The 11,858-nt window shown below is 47.2% G+C and overlaps 1 protein-coding gene across 1 annotated transcript; it reads left to right on the top strand.

Moving 5' to 3' along the window:
- Window positions 1-2,070: 2,070 nt before the first annotated feature.
- On the top strand, window positions 2,071-7,236 carry GSX1 (GS homeobox 1). Its single transcript, XM_042459774.1, has 2 exons — window positions 2,071-2,512; window positions 5,937-7,236. The coding sequence occupies exons 1-2, from the start codon at window positions 2,071-2,073 to the stop codon at window positions 6,344-6,346; spliced, it is 852 nt and encodes a 283-aa protein (XP_042315708.1). The 3' UTR covers window positions 6,347-7,236.
- The last annotated feature ends 4,622 nt before the right edge of the window (window positions 7,237-11,858 follow it).

The raw sequence follows: 11,858 nt of genomic DNA on the forward strand, positions 1-11,858 counted from the left end.
ATGCCAAGATCTCCAGGGAGAAGAAGAAAGAGAGGGAGCAGCTGAAAGCAGGGAAATATTTAGTGGTGAGAAGTACTTTCATATGCAATCCTGCACCTACCTAAGCATTGACTTCCATGGGACTTGCTCTCAGATATGGGCATCTCAGATTGCACTCCATGTCCCTGGAAGATGCCTGGAAAAAGCTGCCTCAGATTGCCAAAGTTGTAGAAGTCAAAGATATAGCCGTGTTAGTCTGTAGAGTCAGTATGCAGAGAGATCTTGGAGCACCTTTGAGACTCACTGAAAGAAAGAGCCTGAGCTTTCATAGACTACAGTCTACTTCCTTTGATGCAAACTTCAAAGTGCTCTATAAATAAATGTTAATAATACACACACACACACACACACACGTGCATCTGAGGAAGTAGGCTGAGCTTTTCTCCAACACCACATCTCAGGTGAGTTGATTTTCTTTTTAGCTGCTGTTTATCACGTGTTCAACTATGACTCTGGAGGCCAAAGGATTCAATTTCCAGCTCTGCCATGAAACCCACTGGTTTTCCCATGGTGCCTGAGGTGCTTCCCATGGTGCTTGAGGATTTTGGGCACTGTAGTGTTTGACTACAATTCTGGAGACCAGGTGGATTCCCAACTCAGCCATGAAGCCCACCTTGGGCAAGTCACATGCTCTCAGCCTTAGGTGACAACTCTTTTGAACAAATTTTGCCAAGAAAATGCCATGCAGGAACTCACAATCAAAGCATTCCTGACAGATGGCCATCCAGCCTCTGTCTGAAGACCTGCAAAGAAGGAGACTCCACTACACTCCGAGGGAGTGTGTTCCACTGTCGAACAGCCCTTACTGAGGTGGAATCTCTTTTCTTGTAGCTTCCTGTTCTCTGGAGCAGCAGAAAACAAGCTTGTTCCCTCCTCAGTATGACATCCCTTCAAATATTGAAGCAGGGCTATCGCATCATCTCTGAACCGTCTCTTCTCCAGGCTAAACATACTTAAGCTTATACAAATAAATCTAATTATTATTATGAATAATAATAATAATAATAAGGAAATAATGAGCAGCACAAAAAGCTTAAGCTTATAGAAATAAATATAATATGATAATGATGATGATGATGACGAATGAGGAGGAAATAATGAGTAACATAAAAAAGCTTAAGCTTATACAAATAAGTAGAATTAATAATAATAATAATAAGGAAATAATGAGCATCAGAAAAGAAGCTTCAGCTTATACAAATGAATATAAATAATAATAATGAGAAAAGAATGAGGAGCAGAATACAAACTTTAGCTTATGCAAATAAATAATACTAATAAGTAAAGAATGAGGAGCAGAAAACAAGCTTCATCTTCTACAAATGAACATAAGATGAAGAAAAAGAAGAAGAGGAAGAAAATAATGAGCAGCAGAATAGATGCTTAAGCTTATACAAATAAATATAATAATAATAATAATAATAATAAGAAGAAGAAGAAGAAGAAGAAGAAGAAAAGAATGAGGAGCCGAAAACAAGCTTCATCTTATACAAATGAATATAATAAGGAGGAGGAGGAGGAGGAGGAATGAATGAGCAGCAGAAGAGAAGCTTAAGCTTATACAAATAAATATATTAATAATAATAAGAAGTAATAAGGAACGAGGAGCAGTAAACAAGCTTCAGCTTCTACAAATGAAAATAATAATAATAATAATAATAATAATAATAATAATAATGAAAGACTGAGCAGCAGAATAGAAGCTGAAGCTTATTCAGATGAATAAGATGATGATGACGATGAGGAAAGTGAGGGCTAAGGAGGGGGAAGACCCTGCTGAAGGCGGGCGGGGGCTTTGGGGGGTCGAGGGGCGGGAGGGGCGGGGAGGGTCTCTTGCGGGGGAGATGGGGGCGTGTTTGGTCCTGAGGCGGATGGTTCCCTGGAGGAGGGGGAGGGGGGCAGGTCCAAGGCGGAGGGGCTGCGGAGGGGCGTGTCCTGGGGGGGGGGGGGGGTACTTAAGGTCCGGCGGCGGGTCTTTCAGCACCTCGGGGCTGGTCAGCGCCGGAGGGGCCGGAGTGCTGCTGAGGCGGGATGCCACGCTCCTCCTTCTTGGTGGACTCCTTGGTGCGCCCGGGGGAGAAGAAGGGGGCCCCTGGCAGCCCCCCTCATCATCATCACCCTCCTCCGCCGCCGCTCTTCCCCTTCGCCGTCCACCCCTCGCACCCGCTCCATGGCCTCTCGGCAGGGGCTTGTCCCGGGGCCGGGCGCAAGGCCGGCTTGCTCTGCCTCTGCCCGCTCTGCCTGGCCGCCGCCTCCTCGCCGCTCCAGCCTCCTCCTCCGCCGCCTCCTCCGCTGCTCAAGGCCGCCGCCGCCGCCGCCGCCTTCCCGCCCTTCGCCTCCCAGTTCTGCCCTTCGGTCCCCCGGCAGAGCCACGCAGGCAGCCCCGCCGCAGCCCCCGCGCCGCCCGGCCTCTTCCCGGCCTCCGCCTACCCCCTGCAGCCCGACCCCCGGCACTTCCACTGCCTCGCCCTCGGTGAGTGAGTCCCTCCGGGGAGCAGGGTCGGGATCCAAAGCTAGAGCCCTCTCGGTCCGGAGGAAGAGCATGGAGGGCACCTCTGAGGCTCAGCGAATCCCAAAATATAGCCCCGTTAGTCTGTAGGAATAGGACGCAAAGCGGTCTTGCGACTCCCGGAAAGGAAGGGCTTAAAGTTAGAGCCCTGTTAGTCTGTAGATAAAATATGCGGAGAGGCGACTGGCAGCACTTTGGAGACTCGGCAAAAGAAAGAATTCCAAGCCCGAGCCCCGCTAGTCTCTAGAAATAGTAGGCAAAGCGGTCTTGAGACTCGCGGAAAAGAAGGGCTTAAAGTTAGAGCCCTGTTAGTCTGCATGTTAGTTATGGAGAGAGATCTTGGAGCACCTTCGAGTGACCGAAAGGAAGAATTCAAAGCTAGAGCCCTGTCACTCTGTAGAAACGCTGTGTATGTGGGGAGATCTTGCAGCACTTTTCAAAGTCACTAAACGGAGGAACTCAAGGAGAGAGCCCCGAGTCTGTAGAAAGAGTATGTGGAGCACTTTTGAGACTCACGGAAAGTAAGAATTCAAAGACAGAGCCCTGTCAGTCTGTAGAAATAGTAGGTGGACAGATCTTGTAGCACCTTTGAGACTCACTGAAAGGAAGATGTTGGCAGCATGAGCTTTCCTAGAATGAAGTCTACTTCCTCAGGTGCATTTGGTGGAGTGGAAAGCCCAGGGACAGACCTATATATGCAATTAATGTGTGAAGAGTCAATTCAAATTCAGCATCCTTTTGTGTATGGAAATGAAGTGGCACCGTTTTAGTGGTCGTTGGTGAGCAAAGGCAGTGGAAAGAAATGCATCTGAGGAAGGAGACTCCAGTCTAGGAAAGATCGTGCTGCCAATGTCTTTCTTTCAGTGAGTCTCAAAGGAGGTGTAAGAGCTCTTTATATACTGATTCTAGAGACTAACAGGGCTATATCTTTGAATTTCGTTCTTTCAGTGAGTCTCAAAGGTGCGATAAGAGCTCTCTACATACTGTGTTGAATTGCACTTAATTAAATGGTGGTTGTTGATGTGTGCCTTCAGGTTGTTTCCAGTTAATGGAGACCCTGAGGCATTTTCTGGGTAAGATTTTTTTTCACAGTAAGTGTGCCATTGCCTTTCCCTGAGGCTGAGAGAGTGTGACTTGACCAAGGGCACCCAGTGGGTTTCATAGCTGAGCTGGTTCTCCAGAGTCATAGTTCAACACTCAAACCGGGAGGCTACACTGGCTCTTAATTAAGTGTTAAATTGTATTTAATTAAATGTTTAATTGTACTTTTTTAAAAAAAAATGTAAGCTGCTCTGAGTCCCAGCTTTGGCGAAAGGGCGGGATATAATAATAATAATAATAATAATAATAATAATAATAATAATAATTTTTTGTGGGCTTTTCGGGCTATGTGTCCATGTTCTGGGAGAGTTTATTCCTGACGTTTCGCCCACAGAAGCTGGCGAAATATCAGGAATAAACTCTTCAAGAACATGGCCTCATAGCCTGAAAAACCCACAAAAATCTATGGATGCTGGCCATGAAAGCCTTCGACTTCACAATTATTATTATTGTTGTTGTTATTATTGTTAGGAGGAAAAAGAACCTGGGGGAAGGCGTGATCCGGGCGAGGAAGGGAGGAATAGAAGGACAGTCAGACCTCACCTGACTTTGGATACAAGTGGCGTCCAAATCAATATTTCCTGCCAGAAACGGATTTGGCAACAAGGGGCTGGAGATACATTTTTATGATCAGGACTACTACAATTCCTGGGGTACAAGTGGCGTAAGCAAATAAATGTTTCCTGCCACGGACCAGGTTTCCTGTCAGGAATGAGTTCGGGAGCAAGGTCCCTAAAGAGCGGGTCAGGGATACATTTCTTTCATGGCCGGCATCCATAGGTTTTTGTGGGGTTTTCGGGCTATGTTCTTCTAGCACATGGCCCCACAGCCCGAAAAACCCACAACAAACTATACACAAACCCACTTGCATCATGAGCGGGCAACTGGGACTCTTGAGTCGGGCCCTAGGGAGGTATCGTCTTCGGACCCGACATTGTAAGGCAGTGGTTTCCAAACTTTGGGCCTCCAGATGTTTTGGACCTCGGCTCACAGAATTCCATACTGTTGCCCAAGCTGGCTGAGGCTTCTGGGAAGTGGAATCCAAAACACTTGGAGGATCAAAGTTTGGGAACCACCTCCAGCAAGGAAAGCCTGAAATTAGGACTGCGATCCTAAAAGCATCCTGACTGAGAAGGAAGACTGTTAGGAGCCAAGCTCAGGTGTCACCAGCAGCAGGTGGGGAAATACCTGTCCAGGAATGTATGTATGTTTGGAAGGGGATATTCACCCCTGTCCCATCCATTGACCTCCTACAAAGCACAGGAGGGTCCTTTCAGTCCACCCTTCCCTTTCCTTATATCACCCTGAATTGATGTAACCTCGATTTCACTTCGCTTTATCAGGCGTCGGCTTCGAACTGCAAGGCGCATCCCTTCCTGAGAGTTTGCGACTGAGGTGGAACTACAATTTCTGGGGGATACAATCCCTTTGGGATGGGAAGCATGCTGGCAGGGGATTCTGGGAGATGTAACTTGTCCCAGCTCTGCTTGGAAGCAACCTCCGTTATGATGAACCCCCTGACTTTGTTCCAAAGTGGACCGAGTTTGCTGGGGCTCAGATTGTAATAGAGCTTGGAAATGTTCCTTAGGAAGGGGGAGGACTACAGATACCAGAATCCCCATGATGCTTGAGGATTCTGGGAGCTGTAGTGTTGGACTACAACTCTGGAGACCAGGTTTGGATTCCCAACTCAGCCATGAAAACCCACTGGGTGACCTTGGCCAAGCCACACTCTCTCAGCCTCCGAGGAAGGGAATGGCAAACCTCCTCTGAAGAAACCTTGCCAAGAAAACCTCATGATAAATTCATTTTAGGGTTGCCATGAGTCGAAAGGACGTGAAGGCACACAACAACAGCAACACTAGAAAAGGGACTAATCCTAACCTTGAAAACTTTCCAGAGTCTGGATGGATCATTTTGGAATTGCAACAGGGGCAGGGAGACCTTGGCCCCAAACACACTGCAGAAATAATCCAGTTTGAGACCGTTTTCACTGCCCTGACTCAATGCTAGGGCATTCTGGGTGTTAGGAAATGGTGGGAAGTGGTAGGCTACTACAATTGCCAGGATCCTGTAGCATTGAGCCAGGGCTGTGAAAGCAGTCTCAGATTGGATTATTTCTGCAGTGTGTTTTGGACACCTGACGCTTTGCATTTTATCTTCTGGGCTGCCCTGAGGCTTTGCATTTTGCTTTCTGTCCTGCCCTGAGGCTTTGCCTTGTGGCCTTGTGTCCTCGTGTCCTTGCTCTTCCCGCGTCCTGACCCTTCTCCTTTTGGCCTCCTTGCAGAGAGCCCTTCAGGCCAGCTGCCCAGCAGCAAGCGGATGCGGACGGCCTTCACCAGCACGCAGCTCTTGGAGCTGGAGCGGGAGTTCGCCTCCAACATGTACCTGTCGCGGCTGAGGCGCATCGAGATCGCCACCTACCTGAACCTCTCCGAGAAGCAGGTCAAGATCTGGTTCCAGAACCGGCGCGTCAAGCACAAGAAGGAAGGCAAGGGGGGCGGAGGGGGCGGCGCTCACCGGGGGGGCCTCGGCCTGGGGGCCTCGGGGGCCCACAGCTGCAAATGCGCCTCCTTCGTCGCCTCCGCCGCCGTTGTTGCTGCTGCTTCTTCCAAATGCTCCGAAGAGGATGAGGACTCCCCCGCCTCGCCTTCTTCCTCCGGCAAAGAGGAGAGAGACTTGGCCCTCACCCCCTAAAAGGGGGAACCCTCTACCTTCCCCTGTAAATGATGGACAAGAGACTCTAAGCTTGGCCGCTCCTCGAATCCTGGACTCTGGCTGCATCCGCACTGCGGAAATGATCCATTTCGGCACCGCTTTGGCTGCCCTGGCTCCATGCTGTGGAATTCTGGGCCTCGCAGTTCGCTGTGCCACAGAAATCCATAGCATGGAACCCTGGCAGAACTACGGCTCTCAGAATTGTACAAATCTCTAGTGCCACGATGAAGTACAGTTCCCAGAATTCCACAGCAATCACAGTGATGCCAGAACGAATTACAGTCTCCAGCATTGTACAGTTCTCTGGTGCCAGGAGTCCACAGCATGGAGTCCACACCACGGAAGTGGAACCTCTGGTGCCACAGCGAACTGCAATTCCCAGAATTCCATAGCAGGGAGCCACGGCAATCAAAGCGGTGCCAAAACGGATCATTTCTGCAGTGCGGATGCAGCCTCTTTGTAAATAAACCTCCATCCCAAACGTTCCAAAACTGTCAGGGTGAAAGAGTATAAAATGTTACCCTCCCCACAAGAACTAGCTCATCTCCCCTCACTCTGCGACGGAGTGGGTTGACATGAACTCCTCTTGGGGAGGAAGGCACCCTGGATCCTCTTTGTTAGCGTCTGGGGATACATTTTGCTTGGCTGCCTTCAGACTTTCCCTTCATCCAACGTCCTTCCCGGGAGGAAAATGTAGGTCCTGCCATCCACCAGCTTTTTGATGGATGGGGAAGGTCAACGTAAAAATGTGGCTTCGACAGCAACTTGATTTAACTGTTTCAATTCCCCCCACCTTTTTTAATATATCTATATAAAAAATTCAGTATTGGCTGATTCAACTTCTTCGGCTGTATAGTTGGATGTGACTCTCCCGGTTGCTGTAATCCTCGGAGATATTTATTTATTTATTCATGTACATACATTTCAACAAAAACAAAATAAAGGTTGTTTTTTCCGCCCACTCTTCCTTTCCCCCCTTTTCTCATTATCACTCCCTTCGATATCCAAACTCTATTGATCCTGGTTGATTTCCAATGGATAGTTCCTCTTCTTACAGTTTCAACGGGGAAATTTTAAGCCTCCCGTTGAAAGCAATGCTCCTGGACTGGTTTGGTTTTGACTGAGTGATGCTCAAAGTTTGAATGCTCATCCCTATCATCATCATCATCATCATCATCATCATCATCATCATCATCATCATGATTGTTTTGTTATTGTGCTCGCTGCTGTTTTATAAAGCCTCAGCTATTTTCACTGGGAAAGAAAACTCTTCCCTAGTGAAATTCATGGGATCTGAAAGCCTTTCTTTTCGGTCTGGTTCTCCCTGGTGTCTGATCCATATCAGGATGCATTGTATTTAAAGCAAAGACAGGCCAACATGATGTGTTTTCTCGGCCAACATCCAGAATATGATCTATTTGCAGGTACTATATAGGCTTTCCAACACAAGTTTCGCCTGGCTGTTTTCCTCTGAGCAAAGCATACAGAGAGGCAAATAAAGCTGGCTCCTTATGAAATGGAGGAAGCCTTGAAAAATACGCATCCATTTGGGGAGAAAATATCGATTCTATTTTCTCATAATAGTAGGTGTGTCATAAATATTTGTGATGGTGTGTACTTTCAAGCCGTTTCTGACTTACAGCGGAGGATCCTGTTTAGAAAACCTCTTCCTTTCAAGGCACATATATAGCTACCTAATCCTCAAGTTTGCTGCTGCTGTGTGCCTTCAAGTCGTTTCCGACTTTATCAAGGGGGTTTTCGTGGCAAGATTTGCTTAGAGGGGCTTTGCCATCTCCTTCTCCTGAGGCTGAGAGAGTGTGACTTGTCCAGATCGCATTGCCGGGAGTTGTAGTCCAATCCTCAAATCACTCCGCCACTCCGGCTTTCTTAAAAGGCTCCTCTTCTGTTTGTTGTTGTGTGCCTTCAAGTCGTTTCCGACTTATGGCGATCCTATCATAGGGATTTCTTGGCCAGTTTTCTTCAGAGGGGGATTGGCACGGCCATCCTCTGAGGCTGAGGGAATGCGACTTGCCCAAGGTTATCCCAGAAGGTTTACATGGCCCAGTCGGGAAAAAACATTTCCCGACCACATAAACCAGAATCCTACTGTGAAGTCGAAGGCTTTCATGTCCGGCATCTATAGTTTTTTGTGGGTTTTTCGAACTATGTGGCCATGTTCCTGACGTTTCGCCTGCATTCTCAATTCTCTGAAGATGCCAGCCACAGATGCTGGCGAAACGTCAGGAACAAACTCTTCTAGAACATGGCCACATAGCCCCCAAAGCCAACCAAAAACGACAGAATCCTATTGTTTAGTCCTTCTCAGAGCAGACCCATTAAATCCACCGTTGAGTGGTAAGTCAAAGGCACAACTAAATTCCATTGTTTCGATTGTTTCTAATTGGGGCTACCAGCAGGATTCAGAGCAAAGTGACACAATGGCTGTAAGATCTGTGCCGAAGTAATACATTGATCTGGCGTCTTTTTGGGTACATATTTGTTACAGCCTTGGAATCCTCAACACTTTATTCCCCGGAAATCTCAAGCGATTCCTGCGGAATACATTTCATTTTAGATCGCGCTCTGTAAAACCCTCCATTCCGGTCAACTATTTTTCTCCAGTCTCAAGGATGTATGCCACCCCCAAGTTCGTGAATCTTTACGCGTTCAGCAATATTGGTACCCACACTTTAGGACTGCAGGAACCAACGTGGCTTAGTGGTTTGAGCATTGGATTGCGACTCTGGAGGCCAGGGTTTGATCCCCAGCTCGGCCCTGAGACCCACTGGATGACCGAGTCACACTCTCCGCTGCACAAATCTTGCCAAGAAAACCCCATGATAGGGTTGCCTTAGGGTCTCCATAAGTCGGAAACGACTTGAAGGCACACGACAAGGACAGACTTTACACCTGCCTTGGAAGAAAGAGGTTTTCTATACAGGGTTCTCAACCATTTGCAGGTCTGTTATTTTGCAAGAAAACTAAAGGGAGCAAATCGTTTGGAGGATGCAAAAGGCAAAGCGTCTGGAGCGAATCGCTTCCATTTGCGCAGCTAGGAGATTCTGGGTTCAGTGCATCATCATCATCATCATCATCATCATCATCATCATCATCATCATCATCTTTATTTTTTACCCCGCCTTTCTGTCAAAGGACAATCAAAGCGTTAGTTGGATCTTTCTATGGTTTAAAAGACAGCCTGGGGCAATGTTGAACTAAAACACTGGGAGTGTCCAGGATCTGAATCCCTGCTCGCCATGGAAACCCTCCGGGTGACTTTGGATGAGTCTCTCAGCCTCAGAGGAAAGTCATGGCAAACCCCCCTGTGAACACATCTTGCCAAGGAAATCTCCCGAAAGGTTGACCTTAGCTCAGAAACGACTGGTTTAAAAAGAGACCTCTGTTCAGTTTATTTCCTCGGCTTGTCTTGTTTTTCCCAATCTTCCTTCCACAAATCAGTAGCAAGTACAGCTCCAGCTTTGGAAAAGGACGCTTGTGTTCAGGGGGTTTCCTTGAACTCCAGGGTGCAAGTTGGAAAGGAGCTTGTGGGCAATTAAGGTTCCATTAAGGCTTCAGCCTTTGTTGCAGAAACAGAAACATTTAAAGACCCAAAATATCAAAGCCCAGCCTGTTGGAGGTCTAGCTTTAAATCAGCAGAGTATCAGAGGACGGCTGTTCGTCTAAGGATGATTCTCTAAGAACCGAGACCGACTCAAAAACAACACAAGCACCTTGCACTTGAAACAAAAATTTACTCGTGGCTTTGAGTGTGCCTATGCACAGATGCATCGTGATAGTTCAGGTAGAGGAAGAAATCTTTTATCTCGTTATCTTTCCGAAGAAAACTGAGGGGGGAGGACGATGGGGGGGGGGGACCCGGCTGAAGCAAGGGAGAAACTCTTTGTGTGAGAAAGCAGACAGGTATTTCTGAGACTCACTGAAAGGAAGAAGTTGGCAGCATGAACTTTCCTAGACTTAAGTCTACTTCCTCAGATGCATTCGATGGAATTGGCTGCATCACAGGTTTATTGGGCTACAAAGATATTTATTACCCTGTGATTCAGTAGAAGCAAATGGGTTGTTTGCATGCAGGAAATCCTAGCTATCTGAGGAGGGGAAGAGAAAATGATGAAATATTCCAACAGATCCTTCATTCCTCCTAGACTTAGAGCCTTTCTTGCCCTTGGAGGGGAGAAAGGTCTTTTCCAACCAGTTTTGGAGCTCCAAAGCGCCCTTTTTACGCATTTCTCCAAGAGCGCACCGAGTTTTTGCCTTGTTTGTCTATTATTCTGTTCATCCCCGATTCCTGCCTATGGGAGATGAGTGGCAGGAAAAACAACCGAGGCTTTGATGTGGTGCCATAAAGACACACGGACTTATTGTGGCATCAGCTTTCTTGAGACAAAATTCACTTCCACAGATCCACTTCCACATCCTTCCCTGGGTGGGGAAGGATGGATCTTGAGACAGTATAGAGAGAAACCTGTCCTCTGCGCCTCTTTATTTTCTGGTTAAGAAGGCTTGAAGGAACGGGGATAATCGCTCCTTGATTCTGGTCCAAAACACACTGCAGAAATAATCCAGTTTTGAGATCGCTTTAACAGCCCTAGCTCAGTGCTAGTGAATCCTGGCAATTGTAGCACCAGAGGTCTCTGATACTAAAGAATACATGTCTCTTATAAAGCTATAGTTGTCAGAATTCCCTAGCACTGAGCCAGGGCAGTTAAAGTGGTGCCAAACCAGATTATCTCTACAGTGTGGATGCAGCCCTTAGGCGGCTGTTGTTCCTTTTAGTGGAACTTATTTACCTTCTTGCGTCTTATAACTTCCTGAGCTCTCCAGTACAGAGGCCAACCGACATTGACAAACTGTGATCGACCCCCTAAATATCAACCTCCTCAAGGAGGCATTTTTACAGTCTGATAAAGGATTGGCGAGCGATGCGCAACTGAAAGCAGGGGGAAAGATCCCTGCCCCACTGATGTTCAGATGAGATGACAAACAGTTGGGGCTGTGCCGAGCCTAAATATTGTAAAAGCACCAGATCCTGTCTGATTTTGGAAGCTAAACAGGGTCAGTTCTGGTGAGTACTTGGATGAGAGACCGTCAAGTGCTGCAGATAATTTTTCAGAGGAAGGAACTGGCAAAATCATCTCTGAGTATTCCTTGCCTGTGAAATTCGTGGGATCGCCATAAATCGACAAGCCACTTTGAAGGCATATATGTCTGTGTGAATGCATCGTTCTGAGATAATTCTGTTAACCCTGATGAATTTAATTCCTAGCCGCCGCTACTCAGAACCTCTAAATCTGACTCTAGATCCAACTTTAGGACTCTTTAGGATGGAGACATTCGCAATGGCCACTTGTTTCCTGAACACATTTAGTCAAAGGTTGGAAAATACCAAGTATTTTAGTTTCCTAATCCGTACAAATTTATCTGGGACTACATCTCCTGGCCTTCAGTGGGACTTACTTCCAAGTATGTAGAG

This window comes from Sceloporus undulatus, chromosome 3 (genome assembly GCF_019175285.1).
Source record: "Sceloporus undulatus isolate JIND9_A2432 ecotype Alabama chromosome 3, SceUnd_v1.1, whole genome shotgun sequence".
Taxonomy (NCBI): Eukaryota; Metazoa; Chordata; class Lepidosauria; order Squamata; family Phrynosomatidae; genus Sceloporus; species Sceloporus undulatus.